The 24,816-nt window shown below is 38.7% G+C and overlaps 1 protein-coding gene and 1 non-coding gene across 2 annotated transcripts; both read left to right on the top strand.

Annotated features, from left to right (window-relative positions):
* The first annotated feature begins 2,148 nt into the window (after window positions 1-2,148).
* On the top strand, window positions 2,149-2,476 carry LOC117822189. Its single transcript, XR_004633144.1, has one exon.
* A 3,557-nt stretch (window positions 2,477-6,033) lies between these two features.
* smc5 (structural maintenance of chromosomes 5) lies at window positions 6,034-24,749 on the top strand. The gene is made up of 24 exons (XM_034695551.1): window positions 6,034-6,307; window positions 8,284-8,425; window positions 8,753-8,805; window positions 8,996-9,158; window positions 9,415-9,549; window positions 9,834-9,974; window positions 10,101-10,262; window positions 10,914-10,985; window positions 11,666-11,921; window positions 12,098-12,252; window positions 12,735-12,848; window positions 13,005-13,099; window positions 13,228-13,360; window positions 13,769-13,942; window positions 14,058-14,227; window positions 14,389-14,512; window positions 15,219-15,341; window positions 15,432-15,557; window positions 15,687-15,782; window positions 16,009-16,113; window positions 16,255-16,374; window positions 21,562-21,741; window positions 21,987-22,082; window positions 24,205-24,749. The coding sequence occupies exons 1-24, from the start codon at window positions 6,156-6,158 to the stop codon at window positions 24,334-24,336; spliced, it is 3,219 nt and encodes a 1,072-aa protein (XP_034551442.1). The 5' UTR covers window positions 6,034-6,155; the 3' UTR covers window positions 24,337-24,749.
* Window positions 24,750-24,816: the final 67 nt, after the last annotated feature.

Below are 24,816 nucleotides of genomic sequence, written 5' to 3'. Positions count from 1 at the left end.
TTGCATTAAAAATAATAAGGTAGAGTTTTCACAGTAATTTATTTTAACCCTGTTTGTGGGTCTGACCTCCAAAAATATTGTAACGTTAAGATTGTATATACATCAAAATTGATAAGATATATAATTTTTAAAATCTGTTTATCTACAGAAACAAACATGGTAATTCATAAAGTTTTAGCAAAGGTATATAGACCAATGATTTAAAAGTGTTCAGCTATTGACATTGCAAAACTCTGTTGTGGTATCTAGTAAAGATTAATGACTTTAAATAACATTAATGATATATTCATTAGGTTACCAGTTTAATTTTTCAAGTTGAATTCACTTTTATTTTGAGCAAAGAGCTTATGGTTTATTTGATCATAGAAATTTTGCTGACATCATTTATGACGTTAGCTTGGAAGAAAGCAGAAAAGTGGAAAAATATATTTAAAATAATTTGTCGAATTGATATGTTTATATGTTTTTAGAAAATCAACTCTACATTCTCCTATATGTAATCTAAGTTAGATTATGTTTTTTAAGTATGTGTACTTAGGTTGTTACTTGGACTGTTGTGATGTTGTGTTTTTCATTTATATATGACTGCTTATAAAAGGAAACTACATTTCTTACTTACTTGAATTATTTTTCTGCAAAATTATAATTGCATTTCATGTAAGAAAAAGGACTGGAGAGAGGATCATCAGCGCCCCCCTGACATCCCTCCAGGACCTGTATTCCTCCAGGATGAGGATAAGGGCAGGGAAAATCCTCACAGACCCCTCTCACTAGGGTCACCACCTCTTTGACCTGCTGCCCTCTAGCCGTCCCTTCAGAACTCTGAGCACCAGAACATCCCAGCACTGGAGCAGCTTCTTCCCTCAGGTCGTATCCCTAATGAACAATCACACTGTAAACCACTAAAGACTCCTGTGATATTTCACATACATGTGCAATACTTTGATTTCCGGTGCAATACCTCAATAACCATGTGAAAAATTTTAATTTATTCCATAACATATCTTATTAATATATTCATCCACTAAAATTCACACTCTGGCTTAGGCTAATTTAACTTATTTCATGTCTTTGAACCTACTTCTTTAACTTTCTTTGTACAGATAGTATTTTTATTTTGAATTTTTGGATTTGTGTTTAGGTTTATATATTTATTGTCCTTACTGTCTTGTTGTGTCCTTACTGTCTTGTTGTGTCCTTACTGTCTTGTTGTGTCCTTACTGACTTGTTGTGTCCTTACTGACTTGTTGTGTCCTTACTGACTTGTTGTGTCCTTACTGACTTGTTGTGTCTTGTTGTGTCCTTACTGTCTTGCTCTGTCCTTACTGTCTTGTTGTGTCCTTACTGTCTTGTTGTGTCCTTACTGACTTGTTGCCCCTTTACTGACTTGTTGTGTCCTTACTGTCTTGCTGTGTCAATACTGTCTTGTTGTGTCTTGTTGTGTCCTTACTGTCTTGCTCTGTCCTTACTGTCTTGTTGTGTCCTTACTGTCTTGTTGTGTCCTTACTGACTTGTTGCCCCTTTACTGTCTTGTTGTGTCCTTACTGTCTTGTTGTGTCCTTACTGTCATGTTGTGTCCTTACTGACTTGTTGTGTCCTTACTGTCTTGTTGTGTCCTTGCTGTCTTGTTGTGTCCTTACTGACTTGTTGTAGCCTTTCTGTCTTGTTGTGTCCTTACTTTCTTGTTGTGTCCTTACTGTCTTGTTGTGTCCTCACTGACTTGGTGTGTCCTTACTGTCTTTTTGTCCTTACTGTCTTGGTGTGTCCTTACTGTCTTTTTGTCCTTACTGTCTTTGTGTCCTTACTGTCTTGTTCTGTCTTGTTGTGTCCTTACTGTCTTGTTCTGTCTTGTTGTGTCCTTACTGTCTTGTTCTGTCTTGTTGTGTCCTTACTGTCTTATTGTTAAGTATCAGTGTTACATTCACCACGTCAAATTCTTTGTCTGCCAGCTCACTTGGCAATAAAGCTTTCTTGAATCTTGAATCTTGAAATCTAAACAAGAGAAAATGAGGTGTTCCGTTAACGACCACATGAGGGCAACATACAGTAACTATTTACCCCTTTCGATGTCCCATGATTCAATGCGGCCCCGAGCCATAAAGCTGACCCGGAAGCTCTTCCTTCTTCACAGTATGAATGGTGTGTGTGAGGTGAGCGAGTGTGTGAGAGTTTGGTGACTGCTTGTTTGTGTGATTGTATGGTGTATGAATGTGAGTGAGTATTTCTATTTAAACCTACACAGTGATCTTATTTGATCTGGTCTGAGTTTGGCTCTGCTCTGATCGGAAATGATAGGAAATATGCTCTCGAGCCTCCGTGGCGATGAGCAGCTTGCACGATGATAACCTCCAGGGCCTCCACGCTTTATGTTGTGGTCAGAAGTGATGAGTTGATCAGATATACTAGTTCTGGATGAAGCTTGGGTTCATCTTAAGCTTCACAATGGACCCTGAGTAAAGAGGCGATTCTGATCTAACCACAACAAACGAGCACCGAGGGGCCCTGGATGGATTATTTGAGCGAATCGAAACTTGTGGCGACCGTCGGTTAAGACCTGGACGTCTTGTTTGAACGAAGGTGTTCCTTTCTGCCACAAACACCAACTATTGCTGGTATAGTCTATTTTATATAGACGTTCAAGTTGCCGACACAAGTACTGCTGTGGTCGATTCAGTGAAGAGTTAATCTTGTTTATACAGGGGCCTCGTCGGTCCCAGCGTTTTTACACTGATGCATCAAGAAGCGCGCGGAAGTGAACAATGGTACATTTAGAACAGAATGTATGTGACAACCATGTAGTCCCGAGACCTTTTATGGTTGAGATGTCTTCAGCTGGTTGTCAAGAACAAAAGGGAAACATTTCAAGCCACCGGTATCTCGTGAGTTTTGATTGGGTAAAACTAAAATGTTTGAAGAACGAGTCGAAAATGTGAACTTTTACTCTGATGTCCAAAGTTTCTTGCTCATCTAAGCAGAACTTTATAGGCAAAATGTGTAATCATTACTCCTTAATTCAAATCGAACATATAGAACACGTGTTTCCGGTTAATCAGGTAGCCAACACCGGATTCAAACCTCAAACTGGTCACCATAAGTCACAATCATTTTATACAGGCTATGGTCACAATACACAACATTCAGGGGCGTGTCCAGAACTTATTGACCGGGGTGGCCCAACTGAGGCTCTCACATAGGCACGGATGGCCAGGGCATATACACATGAATAACATTTACCCTCTCTGTCTTCACAACCTACTTTCATTAAAGTATTAAACAGTTATATTCCTTTTGACTTAAAAAAAAAAAAAAAACATGACAAAGTGGCTTAAATTCTTTAAGGACTTACAAAAGATGTTTTTTCAAAGTCACATTTGAGGGCACTAATAAAAAAAATCTACTGTCAGCCTTTTAGCTTATCCCAAATTATAGATTTTAACAGAATCCCCACCTCTGACAAGGCAAACAGCCAATCATAGTTTAGGATTTTGGGGTGGCCACCCTTGGCCTGGACACGCCACTGACAACATTTGCCCAATGGGGGCCCGTAATGGCCTCGCATGTAATTCGATAGTATCGCCATACATCCTCCGAATGTCTGTAATGTTGAATCAAGGCCTCTAATGATTGAAAAACAACCAACACGAAGTGAATGTTTCTAAAGCTAACAACTTAACTTTATTCAAGCTAAGTATGTTAAAGTCCCAACTGACTGAAAGAACACTCACATCACAAGAAGCCCAGGAACCTGTATTTATTCAAGGACCAGTCATTGAAGTTGATTCACTGTTAATTTGAGGTACAAATAAAACGATTGAATAATAAAAGTACATTCTAAATACTTCTGTTAACTTACTTCACTTACGTCTGTTTAATCCATTTGTAACATTTATGTTTATCTAAATTGTATTCTATCTTATCTATATTTATCTATTTTTATTTTTACTTATTTTATTTTACTAATTGGAACTTTTTCTGGATTGTACTTATGTCTGGGTTGCTGCTTATCTTATCTTACCTCTTCATTTGTAAAAGCTCATAAGGGTCAATCAAGAATGTTGTTTATTCTAAATAAAATAAAAGCATGGATAATGGAATCTGTCTTTTAGCTCCACAGCCCATGAAACCTATGTCCGTATAACACCTACATAATATTTGTTTAATTTCAAACAAAATGGTTTCTGCAAAAGTCTTTACACACCATTACATTTTTTGTAGAAAAACTATTATGACCATACCCTTGTATTTATTTCTCAGTCTATGTATCATAGTACAATAAGACAATACAGGGTGTATGCCCAATAAATAAAAAAAACTTGAAGAAAACAAAAGCTTCCATAGGATAAAGTGACAAGTATTTTGGTGTGACAATTGTACCAATGCAAGCTATAAAGGATATTAAAACAGCTTTTAATCACATCATCTGATTCAAAATGCCAAAGACTACAGAATTTGACAGACATAATATAATTTAGATATGTGGTATTAAAGCTGTTATACAAAAATTTGAAGTATCAGGCGAGGTCAAGGACAAGAACTGGAGTTGAGGTCAATTAAAAGTTAAACATCTGTAGAGAAGTGTCTCAGAGCTTTGAGAGATCAGAATAAGTACAATAAAGACTACTCAGACAGCTTCACTGTGAGGCCAACTTGAACCTTTTACGGTCAGAAGATGCTTGATCAGGAATGTTATTGTGGTGGGGTAGAAGCATAGACTATATAAATAAGAAGAAGAAGAAGCCAAGACATGGTGAAATGTTAAAATATTGTATCATTAAGCTCATAAAAGTTGTAATGAAAAGCAGTAGGAAAGAGTGTTATGCCATGACAAATTACAGGTGGTATTTAGGTCATCATTTTATTCCTTCTGGATACAGACTGAATTTGACACAAGCACACTGCTCATGCAGGGAAATTTGATACATTTGGCTGATAAAATTTGCCTAATAAAACATTGACAGTCATGGACTGACCTCCAGAGAGTCCAGACCTGAATATTATTGAGGCAGTGTGGGTTAGAAGGAGTTAGAAACAAAAGACAGCCTTAATCCAAAGATGAACTTTAGGAACTTTATAATATAAGATTAGGCTACTTAACAAAACTTTAGGAGCAGTCACCCCAGAAAAGTTTAAGTGCAGTGTCCAGTGTTTAACTGAGTGTATGGTGTGAAAATAAAACCCTTAGAAATTCAAGTAAAACTTTATTGTTATTCATCTGGATAGCTTCTATACAGCTGAACAAAATTGCGTTTCTCACATGGCTGGTGCAAAGCAGTGCAAATGCAAATAAAACGACAGACAGACAGTACACGGACAACAAAGACAGAATATAAAAACAAGATGAAACAAAAACAACGTGAGGACAGACTAGAAAAGAGCTGACTATGTGAGTTAAACTAAAACTAAACTAAATATGTATAATGGAGTGAACAGATAAATAAAACAGTAAGTAAGGTAGTGCAGGGTGCAAATGTTGCAATAATAATATTGAATAAATGTTACAGCTTAAATATTGAATTGAAATAAATAGGCAGTAATAAATAACTATTAAAACACAGAAAGCACAGTGGTGGTCATTGTCCAGTATAAAGTGACAGATAGATAGACAGACAGACAGACAGACAGACAGACAGACAGACAGATATAGATAGATAGATAGATAGATAGATAGATAGATAGATAGATAGATAGATAGACAGACAGATAAATAGATAGGAACTTTATTTATCCTTTGGGAAAGTTCCCTCAGTAGCAGAGCCAAAATTGTCCAGAAAGATGGATGGTCTAAAAACTTGGCTAGAAAAACTAAGTCAGCGGTAGCCCTAGACTTTTTAAAACTATTATACTATTATTACTAGTATATATTTTTTAAAATATTTCTTAATTTTTCAAATCAAGTCTTATCAATAGGTATTACCCATAGACTGTATAAAATATACAGGTATTACCTGGCTTTGATTGGAGGCATTTTATGAATTCACGTGCCAAGTCTCGCGATAATAACTGCTGCCTCCAAAGAAACGTCATCCTTTGTGTATACACGTGACCTTGTTCCTCCAACCAGATTTTAGCAACTCCTCTGCTAAGCGCGCGAGCCATAGGGGCGAGCGTGCAAATATCCTTCTCTATCTTTGATTTGTTTTTGTCTCTCCTCCACGATGGCTGAGTCCGGCAAAAGAAAGCGGCTCAGTCATGCAAGCAGCAGCTCACAGACTAATAGCAGCAAGTCTTCAGGCAGTCAGTCGGGTACTGTTGGAGAGGGTTCATATGTGGAGGGCTCCATACTCCGCATCACCATGAAAAACTTCCTGTAAGTTACCCGCTCAACGAGTCAACGAGCTGCCTTCAGCAGGACAGGCAAACGGCTGCAAACCAAAACTGAACGCCGGAACTACAAACCCCGGTGATAGCTGGCTAAGCTAACAGCATGCTAAAACTGCCCTGTTGTTAACTTCCACTGTTTCAGTTTATTAGAACTCCAGAAACATGATGTGTAACCAGTGAGGACGAATCAGGCTGATTCAGACCTGCTGTGACCATGTCTTCATAGCTGTCATGTAAAAACAGATTACAGTATGACTGTACGAGATATCAGGTTCAACTGTCATATCTGCTCCCAGTTAAATGTTAAATGTTTGAAAGGCAAAGCTAAGTCTACTCCTGATTTGGAGACTAAATCAAGTCTCATGAACTAAAGGTTACATGTCTTCTCTCCCTGATGGGCAATTTTATGACTTCAACTTTAAAACAGATACATCCAGGTGCTATTTCATCAGTTAAGCCTTGTTTAAACCTCCTGTTATGTTGTCAAACTGACTCATAAAGTTCAAAAATAAAAAATAAAAATTGTTAAAAGTATTTATTGCTATGAAACTTCTTCTGCTTGGCTTAATTAGCGTAAATAACATATAAAATGAAAATGCCTTGCCCAAGGACACTTTACCATTTGACTACAGGAGCTGGGATCAAATAGAAACAAGCTGGCAGCCATTGGAACAGTGAGGGACAAGTGGGTAGAGCAACTCCCACTACTCTATAACCCAGGCCCTAATGTCACAGTGGATGAAAGGCTAGAGGCATTCAGAGGTTCCTTCCATTTTAGGCAATATATACCTTCCAAGCCAGCTAAATACGGCATCAAAATCTGCATGCAGCATGTGACAGAAGAGGTGTCGCGTGTTAATTTATCAACATGACTTCATAAAAAAACTATGATTAAAACTGTAAAATAAAAAAAACAAAAATCTGAGTCATGTAAAACTTTTTTATTTATATTTAGGTTTTTACAATTTACACTAAAAAAAGTTTTAACATTAATTTTCTTAAAAAACGAGTGAGTTATCCTCATTGAACCATGATCTGTGAGAGTTAAAGAACACCAACGGACTAAAAATTGATTTAAATGGTTAGTAATGGAGTTAATAATGAGATTTTAAAAAAAATTACTGGGATTTTTTTGAGTTCTGACACTTTTGGATCATTAAATATGCCCCGTGTCAAGTTGACCCAGGAACATTATTGCTGTCCCTAAGAAATGAACTTAACAGGAGGGTTAAACTATTGCTGATAGATGCAACAGTCATAAAGCAGTGCTCCCTTAAAAATCAAAATTTAGATTGAAAAACCTGTAAAATCTGTTAATTCAAAAAAAAAAAAATCCTTTCCAGAACAATGTCACTTGGACTGGGGAGCTTTCCTTTTCATTAGGTAGACAATACTAAATGTTAGAAAGACCCGTATAGTCGTGTAAAACACAACATCACCACAATCTGCAACATCCACAATTACTGTATCATGAAATGGTTAAGGATCCAAACAGGTTTTTCCTCTAGGATTCATCTGCATAATGTGTGCTTATTTAGAAACAACCTGCTGAACAAGGTCTTAATTGTGGATGATTTTCTGTGTTTTAATTACTTAGTCACCCTGCCTTCAAGAACCAAAAAGGAGCAAGACAGGCTCTTGTCTTAGTAACACTTATTTAAACTCTCATTTGCATGTTCTGGATAAGCTCCTCTGCAGCTATCGTTGTTACATCAAGAGCAACATGACCTATTTTACCAATCTTATTGTAATGTGTTCATGAAAGTAAGACATGTGATCTTGAATTGTATTTTGTCAAGTAACAGCTTGAACAATCTTTTTATGGCTTATGATATAATGATACATTATGTCCTCTAATTCTAATTCATGAAATGTGGGTACAGGTTATTATGTTTTTACAGGTGTCTTAACTCTGCTATTTAAAACTTTTAGAAATAATACATCTCTCTTGTGCTCTAACAGGACCTATGATCACTCAGTGGTGTACCCTGGACCCAGTTTAAACATGATTATCGGAGCCAATGGAACTGGAAAGTCTAGTATTGTGTGCGCCATCTGTCTTGGTCTGGCTGGCAAGACTGCTATCGTGGGCAGGGGCGACAAGGTAAACAGCGGTGCAACACAGTCATTGGTAGATTAACCATTAACTTGACGAGGCCTTGATTTCTTTGCAAAAGTCCAGAAACAACATAAAAATGATGAGCAGAGCCAATAGCAGCAGAAATATTGGTAGAAAATAATGTTTGACTATGTTGTTGTCTCCTTTCACACTGTATGTGATGGTTTGTCTCAGATTAATGCATCAGTGTCCATCACTCAAACTATTATGCATTTATTAAAGGAAATAGCTCTTTCAGTTGTGATGGAGAGCATTTTAAAGTTTTCTTCTTTAAATATCTGATTTAATATAGCTGTTTGTATTTTTTGTCAGGTTGGGATCTACGTGAAACGAGGATGTCCCAAAGGATCGATTGAGCTTGAACTGTAAGTTTTGTCAAATACTTTGCATTAACACTGTTACCTTTTAGAACAGCAAACGATTGGATTAATGGAATAAAATGTTGTTGCATTTATTCCGAGATGAGATTAATTTCGGAGTATATAAGATATTAACCCTGTTGACGCAAGATTAGGGTCAGACTAAATTAGTTTTTACTCTCTGTCATCATTCCAGGTACAAAAAGGATGGTAATATAGTGATTAACAGGGAGATCCATGTGGAGAACAACCATTCGCTGTGGATGCTAAATGGAAAAGTGTCTAACCAGAAAACAGTTGAAGAGGAGGTCAAAGCTCTACAGATTCAAGTTGGCAACCTCTGCCAGTTTCTACCTCAGGTATGTATCCATCACTGCAATATAGGGCTTCAGAGACACAGAGTAGTAGAGATAAAGCTGCTGACCCTCGCTGAAATGGCCAGGCAGTTAAATTTTTACTCAGTTCACAGGTGAATATGATTCTCATTCTTAAAACTTAGACTTCAATATTCAAGCAATGTTTTTATGTATTGATTTGGAGGCGTTATTGTAATGTGTCTTGAAAGTCCTCACGGTTTTCTTCTTCTCTGTTTATATGGTCTGTTTGCCTTCATAGGAAAAAGTCGGAGAGTTTGCCAAGATGTCCAAAGTTGAGCTGCTCGAGGCAACAGAGAAGTCAGTGGGACCACCGGAGATGTACGGGTACCACTGTGAGCTCAAAAATTTCCGAAACAAAGAGCGAGAATTCGAGGTAAACATATTACCTGTGTTATATGGACGTGGAGCCCACAGTTGGTCACAAACAATGACTTGTGCTACTTTGTTTTTAGTGAGAGTCAAATTCAAGCCTGACTGATGATTTATGACACAATGTTTAAATACATTTGCACTTCTAAGGAACTACTTGAGGTATCTTTAAGGTATCTTTCAGTGCAAATGCAAGTTGAAGCGACATTTGCCACTATTTTGGTAGCATTGCAAACCTGAGACCCATTTATGGATTTGCATCGTTATCTGTGTCTTGATTCTCTTTAGAATATTGTGAAGGAGAAGTCTAGCTTCCTGGAGAAGGCCAGACAAAGGAATGAGAGGAACAAATATGATATGAACCGGTACTACGAAAAGAAGAGGCATCTTGACATGATCGAGTTGCTTGAGAAGAAGAAACCATGGGTGGTAAGCGATGGGGAATGAAACAGTGTGTACAAGAGCGGGGGACAAATAAACACAGCATGCGGCCAGACATAGTGAAACTGAATCCTTTAGCCCGTGTTAACTCTGACTCTTTATGTCTGTTACCAGGAATATGAGACCACCCGTAAGGAGCTTGAGGACGTAAAGAAAGAGCGAGAAGAGGCCAAAAAACAGCTCTCTTCCCTGAGGCAGGCCCAGGCGCCTATGCTGAAGAAGATCCAGCACATTGACAACCAGCTGAAGCCAACTGAGGCACAAATAAAGGCCAAGGTGAAAGTTTTTACACTCAACAAGTATGACAGCTAAAAGAAGAGTTATAATGTTACTTCTTTTACAGATGTATATAATTATTAATGGAAATGTGTTAATTTTTACTCTATTTAGCACTCGTAATTGATGTGTGTTCAAGTAGTCAAGGGGTTAACTCTCCCTGATAGCTGGGAATAAGTTATTAAACACAATAAACACACTTGATGCTTTTATGAAAGGTGTTTAGAGCATCCATTAGGATTTCACATAAATAATAAGTACGTAATATATGAATCCATGCATTATGCCCCGGAAAAAACCCTGGAACTCTTGGTCGAAATGCACCTATGAGGAACTCTCAGGTTTTGTTGATTTTGCCCCCCCCCCCCGGGGATGAACCAGCTTATAACTTTTCTGATCTTGCACAGACACGGATAAGCTTTTCTAGAAAAAAATCCCATCCTGGTTTACGTTAATGTCTAATTTGCGATCACTTTGGGCTCATATGTATTTTAAATGGCTAGTTCTGCAGTGTTCTGTTAATCACCAGCACCTACCCTGCTGCAGAGATGACAAACCTGTTGAATAACTACAAAGAAATAATCATTCCTGTCTCTGATAGTCTTGTTTGTTTCCTTTCAGGAAGGTAACTATTAGCTTGTTTGTTTTCAGACGGCTGCCATCAAAGAAGCCTCTCTGAAGTGCAAACAGAAACAAGATCAGCTGGACCGGAAGCACAAAGAGGTGAGACAGCACTTACAATTTGAAGACTGAAGAATAATCTATACAGACCTAAAACCTGATAATACTTCCTTATGTCATAACAAATAATAATAATACTTTATTTATATAGCACTTTTCAATACAGGTAACAAAGTGCTTCACAGTGGGCAATAAAAACAAGAAGAAGTGCAAAGCAAAATGGAGCGATTAAAAAATGCAATGAAATAAAAAAACTAAAAAGCATGCAAGCTTATAAAACAGACCCTTAAAAACAGAGTTAAAATTAAATACAATCACACAATAAAAGTGTTTCTGTAAAAATGTGTCTCGAGTAATGACATAAAACAAGGGACTGATTCTGCAAGTGTGATCTGAACAGAAGAAGAATTTTATAATTACAGTCAGTATTAATAAGTAGTGGCACAACATTAGAGGCTGAAATCTTACCCTTTTTTAACAATGTGAAGCAACTTGAAAAGTTTGACTTGTATTTTTCTTGACCTTAAAACAAGATTTGAGCTGGTTTAACAATAATTCACTCCAAGTCTTGTATCAAGCAAGGAGGAGAAGATAACAAATTACTATAAGGATGCTCGTACAGTTTTATTTTAATATCACAGACCTACTTAGTACAATCTATTTCATTTTTTCTGGGTGTTGCCCATAACAGGTGATAAATGGCTCTGTTTTTTCATGTACAGATTGATGATATAAAACAAAACCAGAGACTGAAGCAGATGGAAGAAGAAGACCACCAGAAGCGAATCAGCAACACCAGACGGATCATTGAGGACATGAAGGCAGAGCATGCCAAGATTACTGACCAACCAGATGTGACACCACGGATCAATGAAGTCAACGCGGAGCTGAGGCGCATTCAGGTTGAGAGAGCCAAGATTGAAGAAGAGAAGTCTGACCTGCGTAGGGAGAAGGACAACCTCAGTGCTGAGACCAAAGGTGAGACTTTCCCACCGACCTAACAGATTACATCAACAGAGATCAAATTATTAGCGTGATGCTGCTCACAAACTCAAATACATATTTCTAGTGTCAGTCAAAGAAGACACAATAGACTATTCAAAGTCAGAATACAGAATGTTGTTCATCAAGAATTTCTGTTTTTCCTTTTTCAGCGCTGGAGAAAAAGCTCAACGACATGAACAACATGATGAATGCCAAAGAAGAGAAACTGCGAGGCAGACACAGGGACACACACGCTGCCCTCCAGTGGCTCAGACAGAACATAGGACAGTTTGGTGGAAAGGTCCATGAGCCAATGATGCTGGTGGTAAGTCCCTGTCAGCAAAGTGGGGAATACTTCAACCCCACCCCATGGAGCTCAAAACTTTATATTAACATCTCATTTATACTAACACAAGATTATAAGACACTGAAATGTAGACACAAGTTTTTATCATCAAGTGTTCATCAATGTATTTGTCATCAACTATTGCCACTGCACCCCTAGATTCAGGCTGTATACAAGCACATGAAAATATTTTTTATAATATAAAAAAACACCACAATCATTTATATCTGTCTTCAGCTACTTGTGTCATAAACAAGTTATAAAATGTGCTATATTGTTCATGTCATAAATTAAAGTGTGCATGTATTCTAGATGCAGACTGAAAACATGGAAATGACATTTTCCAGAAATGTATCCCCAACACCTTCCTCTTAGAAGCTACGGCTGTTGATTTGACAGCAGCCAGCGTTGTGATTCTGATACTTTTTGTTCCTGTTGCCAACCTGTTTCTCAATCCTCAGATCAACGTGAAAGAGCACCGCTTTGCTAAGTACGTGGAGAACCACATCGCTTTCCATGACCTGCGGGCGTTTGTTTTCCAGAAGAAAGACGACATGGAGCGGTTCATGGCTGAGGTCAGGGTGATGCAGAAAATGATGATTGTTGTGCAAACTCTTTTCCGGAGCATGAAAAAACTTCCTGAATACAGTTTAATAAATCCTACTATTTGTGGATAGTAGTTTTAACCCTTTCATACCAAAAAATGTGTTTTGATCTGTCCTGACACTCAGGTTCGTGACAAAATGAACTTAAAGGTGAATGCCATTTCTGCTCCTGAAGAGTCATGCTCCAGTCGCGAACCATCCAGAAATATTGAGTCTCTGAAGTGAGTCAAATTTAATTTAGCTTGAGGCTTAATGACAAAGAAAACATACTGTGTACGTTTCTTTAAATAAATGTGTTTGAGTGAATATATACAGTATAGACATGTGTTCAATCATTACATTTTTGTAGGCGCTTTGGGTTCTTCACCTACCTCCGGGAGATGTTTGACGCCCCTGATGAGGTCATGAGTTACCTCTGTCAGCAGTACAGAGTGCACGATGTCCCTGTAGGCAATGATCAAACTAAATCCATGATTAAAACGGTATGTTCCTCTTCTTAGAAGTTTTCAGAATAAAATCAAAAATAAAAATATTGAAATTGTGTATTCCCACTAATTAATTTGTTAATAATAACTTCTTTAATCATTTCATTTCTTTGCTGTAATACCCTTCAAGTCATTCCATATTTGATAAAACAAATTGGTTGCTGTGTTTTGATCAATGATGCGCAATATTTCTGTCTGACTTGATTTGACTTCTTTTACAAGTCTGCTAAGTTGTTTCTGAAAGCTGCTGTTTTTTCTCCACATATTTCCCAGGGGGGCGCTGAAGTTCAGAGAATGTATATAGCTGCTTAGGGTGTCTAGCGATTCACTTAATATTCTGGGTGAAGTTTTTATTAAAAAGGTACCTTTATTGACCCTATTCTTTCGCCACTCTCCTTCTCCCAGGTGATTGAGGAGCCCTACCTCAGGGTGTTATATACAACAGAGGAAAGATACACATTGAAGAGGTCCTTTTACTCCAACAAGATTAGCACCAGTAACTCAGCAATGCACCCTTCCCAGTACCTCTCCATCACCGTGGATGCTGAAGAGAAACGGCAGCTGGAGCAGCAGAGGAAGGTACTTATCTGTTACCACTATAAAGATGCTCTTCCTTGATAAATCCTGATGTGTTAGAGAGACGTTGTTTTGGAGTAGTGGCTGTAGTTGAACTGTTTTCCCCTTCTGTGGCCAGAACTGTGAGTCAAGAATAAAGGAAATTAATGAGCGAATGGGGGCCCTTCAGAAGGAAGCTGCTGCACTGGATCGCCAGGACAACGAGTTGTTGGCAGAGAAAAAGCGGCTGTCTGAGCTTAAGGGCAAAAAGAGACAGCTGGAACAGAAAATCAGCACCAAGCAGGACAGGCAAGTCTGTCTTAAATAGTCAGCGTGGCCCACAGGCACTGCAATGTGTGTGACTGTACCTTTGAATATGTGGGTATCTAAGCTTGATTGGTTGAGAGTTTTAATAGAGATGTGTTACTTCATATTCATGAATTTGTCTAACTCCATCTTTCTGTGTTTAGCCTTAGGCAGATGGAGAACAATGTTATTGACCTGCAAAAAATTGAAGAGGAGACTAAAGACAAAATCGAAGCTGTCAATTTCCAGAAGGTGGACATAGTGAAGGTGATTGTGGCCCAAATGAAGGTATGAACAAATAAGACCCCATCTTTTCTCTTGTTTTGATATGAAAGTGCTAACTTTTCCTCATACAGTCCTGTTTTAATGATTTATAGAGCATTACAGATACACAAACATTTCATTGCTGTTTAAATGATGCAGAATGTTGGCTCAAAGAAGTTGTGTGAAGTCTCTTTAAACCAAGCGGCAACCTCCGGTCTCAAACTATGAAGCCCATGCGGAAGTGCTATAAACTGCAATTCATTGAGAATCTGCTTGGGGCTGGCTGCAGAAACACAGCAAACCACATAGACACCAATTCAAAAAAGCTGATCTTTGCAGCATTAATAAAAATGTTTAGAGCCTGGTTCAAAAAACGGCTTGGCTCTACGTAGCTAATTTCTCTATCGGCACACACTGTACGGGGGGGGGGATTTTTTTCTAACGTGACAGTTCAGAAGATATTAAGATTACGAGTTTTTGCCCAAATATGAATCCTGGTGGGAACGCATAGCTGTTGGCTAGGAGGCTCAAACTCCGCCCCTTTACGGCACTCTCTGCCTGGTTGAGTTCTGCATTTCCAATATGGCTAATTTCGCTATGAGACAGTTCTGTGTTATGCACAACTTGATACCTTGTTGAAGATCAGGCCATCAATCTTTGTCTGGCTATTTTCCGTCTGCAGAAGTCTTACTATCTCTTACTGTTGTTCTTTTGTCTCCTTTGTCCGCAGCTGAGAGCCCAGCTGAACATGGACAAGGTGTACTTGGCTTTGGAAACAGTTGGACTGATGGCTGAGAAGACCAAATTGGAGAACGACTGTAGAGAAGGAGCCTCGGACCTCAAGACCACAGATGTAATTGTTTCACACCTACTGTTTTCTTACATCTGCTTTTTGGAAATGATCTAGTCCTGCTGAATGCTAACTGTGTAAGGATTCTTGCAGCAAAAATGCAGCCGTCTGGAGCAGAGGAAGGTTCAGCTGACGGAACAATGCAAAGGCCTGTTGAGGAGAGCCAAGTCCATCTGCAGGATGCAAGCTGATGAGTCTTTACCTGAAGACCTGCGTAATGTCAGTGTTGACTACATTTTGCAACATGTTCTTCTACTCATGCAGTCCAGTTGCTTCTGTGTAGGGCTTTTAAACACATTATATAGTTAGTTTGAAATGTTAATGGTTTTTGTTTTTTTGTTAACGCAGGCTTTCAGCAAGCTGCCTATCACGCTGGATGACATTGATGCCATGCTGAACGAGGAGCACTCCAGAGCTGAGTGCTTCACTGGCCTCAGTGAAAGTGTAAGAGCTCATGAGGGTCCGCAGAGGGTCTGATCTGTCTTGGCATCTTTACTGTATGAGAATCAAGTTATCATCAAAAAAAGCCATTGTGTCCACTGCAGTGAAATATTTTAAGGCTTTCTGCTCAAGCTCAGGCTCTACTCTGTGTCGGTCTGTCTGTCTTTTTTGACCAAAAATGATATCCTCTGTGTGTAAATGTTTCTCATGTAATATCTTCGCATTTAAGGTGGTTGATGAGTACAACAGAAGAGAGCAGGAGATTAAAAATCTAGAGAAAGAGCTGGAAGAAAAGAGCAACAACCTGAATGCCTATCGACAGAACATAGCAGAGGTACGTAATGCATCCCTGCATTCATTCATGTATCAGTTTGTTTAGTGAGTAAATGTCTCAGTTTGTGATTTTGTACAACATGTAGCATGACCATCCCTAGTATATTTATATATTGTGATTTTTTTTCTGTTTGTGTGATAGGCAAAGGAGCGTTGGCTGAACCCACTGAAGCAGCTGGTAGAACAGATTAATGCCAAGTTCAGTGATTTCTTCCGCCAGATGCAATGTGCAGGAGAGGTTGATCTACACTCAGAAAATGAGGTAAAAACTTTTAACTTGTCTGACTTTTCAAGGATAAGGATGACTTCAGTGGATTTGTCTGTTAACTAATGTAAAGTTATGAGTATTAGTCATTGTCGTCAATATTTGTTACTGTAATTTCTAGGGATACACCAAAATGAAAATTCTTGGCCGAAACCGAAAATCGAAAATGAGGAAACCAAGGCCGAAAATCGAAACACCGAAATAAATTATTATGCTAATTATTAGTACCATTGCATCTATGACTGTGCAATAAAATCACTAAAATCAGGGCATTGCAATAGCATCAAGTAATATTAATGCTTTAAAGAATAAATCAATTACAAAATTGACACACATAGACACACATACATACCTATTTATGTATGTATTGATTCATTGATTTCTTCATTAATTAGTTCATTTGTTAAAAGTGTTTCTGCCTAAACAGAAAATGCACTTCTGGGCCATTGTCAGACGAAAATTTTCAGTGGCCGAATTTTCGGTGTATCCCGAGTAATTTCAGAATCAACCAGGGTTCCCACGCGTCCTGGAAAACCTGGAAAACAGTTGACCAGTTTTCCAGTACTGGAAAACACCTGGAAAATGGGAGGAAAAGTCAAATGTCCTGGAAAATCACATATAGTCCTGGAAAATTATTCCAACATGGCTGCGTTTAACCTGACCCTATTAACAAAACACATCCCCATTCATTGAAAGTTGAGTGCACGCTGTGCTGGAAAAGACAGCGACACTGCGCAACTTTTTTCACATCTTTTCTCCGTCACTTTATAATCATGCATTCACAGAAAACGGGGGTATATTGTTTATGTTTTATAGTACATTTGGCTCAATTACCGTACTCTAGCTCAGTTGTTCTCAAAGTGGGGTCCTGGGACCCCTGGGGGTCTGCGAACCATAGCGTGGGGGTCCGTGAAATAATTTGAATACATAGTAAATTATAAAATTGTGCTGCCATTACAAAACAGCATACACCATTGTTATGATACCATTTGGTGGCTAGAAGGGATAGGCAAGTCTTGTTACTGTTAATTTTCTGAAAGTGTTTAAGATCAATTACTTGAAAAGTATAAATGCTGTCATGGTGAGTCCACAAGGAATGAAATGACCCTCTGTTTTAAAGTATACAAGTGGTATTTACTTGATTCAAATTGAAGTGTTATCTGTTTATCACTATGGTACAGGTCTGAAGTATTTACATTGATACGTTTTACAATACAAATAGTTCCAAGGGCAACTAAGAGTGCAAATGGTAGTAAGCATGGGCTTTAGTGATTGGAAGTTGGGCTCTTTTCAGAGAGCCGGCTCTTTCAACTCCCGAACGGCTCTTAATGTAGGATCTTTTGTAGCCGTATATTTTACCTTAACTTTGCAAAAACTAATGGTTTGTGTGTTGAAAACCCTTTTACGTACAGTGTTTTTATGAGAAGCCTTATAATTGCCCAATTGTGTGCATTTATTCTGTTACAAAATCATTCTCACCCTAATCCTAGGGTTATGATTAGGGTGAGGGTTAGGGTTAGGGTTGTGATTAGGGTTAGGGTTGTGATTAGGGTTAGGGTTGGGTTGTGATTAGAGTTAGGGTTAGGGTTGTGATAAGGGTTAGGGTTGGGTTGTGATTAGGGTTAGGTGAGGGGAAGCGAACCTGTCCCCCGTAATGGGGGGGCAGGAGGTGCACGGTCCTTCCCCCAAGGTGCCCCGCCCCAAGTCGGCCGGGGCCGGTACGGTGGTGGTCTACGGTCATCGTGGTCAGAGCTCATAGTGACACTTTTATCGTTTTTAAACTATATAATTTTTTTTGTCTTTTTTGTTATTTTTTATATTAGGGTTGTGATTAGGGTTGGGTTCTGATTAGGGTTAGGGATAGGGTTGTGATTAGGGTTAGGGTTGTGATAAGGGATAGGATTAGGATTAGGGTTAGGGTTAGGGATAGGGTTATGATTAGAGTTAGGGTTGTGATAAGGGATAGGATTAGGATTAGGGTTAGGGTTAGGGATAGGGTTATGATTAGAGTTAGGGTTGTGATTAGAGTTGGGTTAGGGTTGTGATTAGGGTTAGGGTTGTGATTAGAGTGAGGGTTGTGATTAGGGTTAGGGTTATGATTAGAGTTAGGGTTGTGATTAGGGCTAGGGTTATGATTAGGGTTAGGGTTGTGATTAGGATTAGGGATAGGGTTAAGGTTATGATTAGGGTTAAGGTTATGATTAGGGTTAGGGTTGTGATTAGGGCTAGGGTTATGATTAGGGTTAGGGTTGTGATTAGGATTAGGGTTAGGGTTTGGATTAGGGTTAGGATTATGATTAGGGTTAGGATTGTGATTAGGGTTAGGGTTAGGATTAGGGTTAGGGTTAGGGTTAGGATTATGATTAGAGTTAGGGTTGTGATTGGAGTTGGGTTAGGGTTGTGATTAGGGTTAGGGTTGTGATTAGAGTGAGGGTTGTGATTAGGGCTAGGGTTATGATTAGGGTTAGGGTTGTGATTAGGATTAGGGATAGGGTTAAGGTTATGATTAGGGTTAAGGTTATGATTAGGGTTAGGGTTGTGATTAGGGATAGGGTTAGGTTAAAGGTTATGATTAGGGTTAGGATTAGGGTTAGGGTTTGGATTAGGGTTAGGATTATGATTAGGGTTAGGATTGTGATTAGGGTTAGGGTTAGGATTAGGGTTAGGATTAGGGTTAGGGTTAGGATTAGGTTTAGGATTAGGATAAGGTTTAGGGTTAGGGTTATGATTAGGGTTAGGGTTAGGGTTATGATAAGGGTTAGGTTTAGGGTTAGGATTAGGTTTAGGTTTAGGATTAGGGTTAGGGTTAGGGTTAGGGTTAGGGTTAGGATTAGGGTTAGGTTTAGGATTAGGGTTAGGATTAGGGTTAGGTTTAGGATTAGGGTTAGGTTTAGGATTAGGGTTAGGATTAGGGTTAGGGTTAGGATTAGGGTTAGGATTAGGGTTAGGGTTAGGATTAGGGTTAGGATTAGGGTTAGGGTTAGGATTAGGATTAGGGTTAGGATTAGGGTTAGGGTTAGGGTTATAATTATGATTAGGATTAGGGTTAGGATTAGGATTAGGGTTAGGGTTAGGATTAGGGTTAGGGTTAGGATTAGGGTTAGGGTTAGGGTTAGGGTTAGGATTAGGGTTAGGGTTAGGATTAGGGTTAGGGTTAGGGTTAGGATTAGGGTTAGGGTTATAATTATGATTAGGATTAGGGTTAGGGTTAGGGTTCTGATTAGGTTTAGGGTTAGGGTTAGGGTTAGGATTAGGGTTAGGGTTAGGATTAGGGTTAGGTTTAGAACCAGAACTAAACTTAAGCATATAGAACCAGAATCAAACTCAACCAGAACCGAATCAGAACTGAACCAGAACCTACCAGAATCGAACCAGAACCGAACCAGAACCGAACCAGAACCGAACCAGAACCGAACCGAACCAGAACCGAACCAGAACGGTACCAGAACTGAACCAGAAGCTAACCGGAACCGAACCAGACCCGAACCAGACCCGAACCAGAACCGAACCAGAACCGAACCGTACCAGAACCGAACCAGAACCAAATCAGACTTGAACCAGAACCAAACCAGAACCAAACCAGAACCGAACCAGAACCGAATCAGGACCGGAACCGAACCATACCAGAAACGAACCAGAACCGTACCAGAACCGAACCAGAACCGAACCAGAATCGGAACCGAACCGAACCAGAACCATACCAGAACCGAACCAGAACCGTACCAGAACTGAACCAGAACTTGAACCGAACCAGAAACGTACCAGAATCGTACCAGAACAGAAGCGAACCAGAACCATACCAGAACAGAACCAGAAATGAATCAGAACCGAACTCAAGCAAACTGAACCAAAACCAGAACCAACTCAGGTAAACAGAAATAGAACCAACTCAAGCAAACAGAACAAGAACCAAACTCGAGAAAACAGAACCAGAACCAAACTCAAGCAAACATTATTAATGTCCTCAGGTGGGCATTGATAAAAATCAGATGCCCCAGCTTGGATGGGCTGATCCGATTTCTCCTCTCAGTGAGTATTTGCCCGGTCTTCAAGAAGACTCTCTCTGATGGAACAGATGAAGCCAGGATACACAGCCTCCCCTCCATCACCTGTATCCTATATCCTCACATATGATTGGCCGCATGGCCGCCATGCTGACCAATCAAAACAAAGTTCTGCTGTGAGCAGAGCTGGGGCTGAGCACTGAGAGAGCTAAGCAGCGAAAGGAAAAAACTGGGAGCCGGCTCTCTCTCGAAGCGAGCCGGCTCTTCTGATTCACTATAAAGCATCGGCTCTCAGAGCCGCAGCTTTTGATCATGACACACCACTAATGTGCTTAATCTGTGTTACAATTATGAGGGGGCCATGGACAATTTTCTCACCTCTAAGGGGTCCCTGGCTCCAAAAAGTTTCAGAACCCCTGGTCTAGCTTTTAGGAGTGCAAACTCCCGATAGTGAAAACAAACGGAACAAAAAGAGCGACACAGCTGCACAGAAACTCCACGTTGTAGACATCGCTGATCATAAATATCATGAATTTCATGATTAAGCTGGTATATTTTGAGTTTGAGTTGAGTTGAGAAACATTTGTGGCCATTTTTGTCATTCAGATCTATTTAGGTCACTAAAGCACTGATCCTCTGATCATCATTATTATTATTTAATTATTTCAGTAAGGCAGCTTCCAGATTCCTTTGCTGGTTCTTTTGTTTTTTTCTTAGCTCATTTTATATTTTTTGAGAAAAGAGAAAGCTGAGATGAGATTTGCCCATCATTGTTACTTGGTTGCACTAATAAAGTGAAGTGCTGTACATCTGTGGTTGCATTATTCTATTATCAATTTGCCATCATTTTTAAGTATGTAAGAGATGATTTCATTGATAGCTATAGACTACATGTCTTTCAATGTAGACTTTCACTGAGAGGAACATATTAGACTATTTAGGAACTAAATTAGGAACTAAATTTAGACTGTCATACCAGTTTGGTCATCAATGAAAATGTCCTGGAAATGTCCTGGAAAATGATCTCTGGAAAAGAGTGGGAACCCTGATCAACCCATTGAACCCCCAGGCAAAAAAAGTCTTAACAATGTTCACAAGCCCTGATAGACTTTCTTTCTTTTTTTCAGAGCGAGAAACATTTTTTACTATCCCATTAGATAACCACTGCCTTTCCCCACAGGAGGAGTATGATAAGTATGGCATTAGAATTCGTGTGAAGTTTCACAGCAGCACGCAGCTCCATGAGCTAACAGCTCACCATCAGAGCGGAGGAGAGCGCAGCGTCTCCACAATGCTCTACCTGATGGCCCTGCAGGAGCTCAACCGCTGCCCCTTCAGAGTGGTGGATGAGATCAACCAGGTAGTGTTCCAACACATACACACCTGCATACACACACTTTTTAAGGAGCCAGAGTTCATATTCTTGTGTTATGTTCAACAAAAAAAAGTATAAAAATGTAAGTGAGTGTTTAAGTTTGACTCAGTGGTGTGTGTTAGATGTTTTTTTTGCCCCTCTTATAAGGTTACAAGTGTTTAATCTAAAAGGTCTTTGTCTCCTTCTTGCTAATGCTGATGTGACTGAGACTATTTCTGTCTTTTGTGCAGGGTATGGATCCTGTAAACGAGAGAAGAGTCTTTGATATTGTGGTCCGCACAGCTTGCAAAGAGACAACATCCCAGTACTTCTTAATAACACCCAAAGTAAGTGTGTGTTCCTGTTAAGTGTGCTTTTAAATGGATACAAAATTGTAGTCAGTTTGTGTGTTAACATCTGTAGTGTATTCTGTGTGAGTCTCATAATCATAGAAAAGTCTCTCTACATGTCCTGCATCAAGGACTGACAAAACAGACAGACTAAAGCTGTGTTTCCAGCAAGTTTGACACCTCTCTGTTGGGTCACCAAGAGTACCTGTCCGACCCTAAAGGCTAGACACACTGCAGTCTATTGATTGAGAGAACGGAGGGGGCAGGAGAGGCTGAATTACACCGTGTTCCAAATTATTATGCAAGTTACATTTTTGTGAATATTTTAAAAACTATGTTAACAGTCGTTTTCAAATGTGTCAAGAAGTCAGATAGTGAATATATCTCTTCAAATGTGTGTTTAAAATGATGCTTTTCAAAGTACTCTGGCTGTGTTTTTAAATAAATGCAGAATCTAACTTGTGAAAATTAAAAACAGGGCACCATTTTAGATGTTCTATTGATTGAAAATAATATTTACTACAACTGTATTCAAATTAACAGTTTTATTTTGTATACAAATGTAAAGAAAACTTGTTTTTGTTGAAGTTTGAATACAGTTGTAGTAAATATTATTATTTTCAATCAACAGAACATTTGAAATGGTGCCTAGTTATTAATTTTCACAAGTTTTATGCTCTTATCACCAACTTGCATAATAATTTAGCACGGTCATTTCTGCTGATTCTGCATTTATTTAAAAATACAGCCGAAAAGCATCATTTTAACCACACAGTTGAAGAAATATATTCACTATCTGACTTCCTAACAAATTTGAAAACGACTGTTAACATAATTTTTAGAATATTCACAAAAAAGCAACTTGCATAATAATTTGGAACATGGTGTATATCTCTCCTAACCTTATGTACGTTTTTATTCCTATCAGGAAATGCTTTCGGTTGTTATACAGGTGTAAGTCTTATCAGGAAATAATCTTGTTAAAAAATTGGCACTCAACACAGTCACAAGCTGAGCAGAGAGAGGGGCACAGGGATGGATGCAAAGAGAGGGGGAGATCGCACAAGAGGAATTACTCACTGTAACCTGATGTTAACTTACCTACAGCAAATGTATTTCATGACTGCTTTTTTTCCCCAATGAAAGTTGTTGTGCAGTTGTTGTGTACAAAAATTAAAAGCATTGTGTGTAAGGAAGGGGAGTGTCTCCACAGAAATAAACCGATCAGGCTTTTGCTTTGAAAAGCATTCCCAAAAAGTGCTTACAAGCTATATTCTTCATCCTCTAATATAAATATTGCAGGTACAAAACCCATACAGACTTCAGTGTACAATTTGTCAGTCTGTTTTCGCAGAGATCTACATGGCTTGCAGAAAAAATTAGAACTAGATTTTTGGCGTGTGAGACACACTTGATACTCACTGCTCACACCAATAAAAGGAATGGTAAGATCTGAGGGATCCTTTCGTTTTGCAGCAGCTAACGACTGGAATAACTTACACACCCTCAAACTTTCAACTACGACTCCTCTCACAACCTTCGACAGATGACTGTTGCTCCTGCTGATCACTTCTGACTTTACTTACATGCATACTTATATATATATATATATATATATATTTATATGTATTTTTTTTTTTTTTATACCTCGCGCACATTGCTTGTTACTTCTTCACTTTTGTTCTATTTTATGTTTATATGTCTATTTGAGTGTATGTGTTCATGTTGGCGCCTCTTGGCCAGGCCATGTTTGTAAATGAGAACTGGTTCTCAAACATTTTTTACCTGGTAAAATAAAGGTAAAAAAAAAAAAGGGAAACAAATAAAACACTTTCAAGACAGCAATTATTGGATTTAAATTGATTAAGATCTCAAATGAACCCAAATGTTTTTCCATTTGTGCTGGATCTCTTTAAAACTGTTGACATTTCCCTTTATTAACTTAATCACTTGACTAGCTTCTTCAAGAAACTCATGTCTGCTGCCCACAAGTCCCCAAAACAAAACAAAAAAAACGGTTGTTGCAAGCTTTAAATGGTAGATCTGCTTGATTATGTTTGTGCATCCATGAGTATCTGAGCGCTTCCTGAACTCAAGCTTTGTTCATGTTTATCCTCAGCTCCTGCAGAACCTTCAGTACGCCGATGAGATGACCGTTCTTTGTGTCCATAACGGCTCCCAAATGCTTCCTCCCAGCCAATGGGACGAGAAAGCTCTCATCAGGCGCTGTCTCAAAAGAAAAGCCAAGTAGTGAATCCACCAGACCAGCCTGTCCAGCCTGAAGTCCATTTTATCCCGGGTCAATGAGTCAGAAATATAAAACGGGTAAACTTGTGTTGTTCGTTAACTTCAAAGATCTGTTAATAATCTAGTTGATACGTTTAGTTTATTTTAGAGAGAAAAGGCTGTACAAACTTTTTAAATAATTTCTTTTTTTCTGGAAGAGTCTCTCAGAAGCTCAATATTTTGTTTCAACAACATAAATACAGACAATAATCTTACATGGAGCATATTTGCGGTTCAGTCATTTAAACAGTTTTTTTCTGCAGCAACATGTTAACTCTTTCAATGGACTACAATATGTTTGAACTTTGATTGAAACATTCTTATGCTTGTGTTTATATTGTATATTTAAATAAAATATTCTGATTTTATTGTTCTCAATATGTTTGCTAAAATTATTTTATAATCCTCACCCAAAATTTGATCCCTGATATACTTTGCTTGAATT

Source organism: Notolabrus celidotus, chromosome 11 (genome assembly GCF_009762535.1).
Source record: "Notolabrus celidotus isolate fNotCel1 chromosome 11, fNotCel1.pri, whole genome shotgun sequence".
Lineage (NCBI taxonomy): Eukaryota > Metazoa > Chordata > Actinopteri > Labriformes > Labridae > Notolabrus > Notolabrus celidotus.
This window is presented reverse-complemented; position numbering and strand designations above follow the sequence as displayed.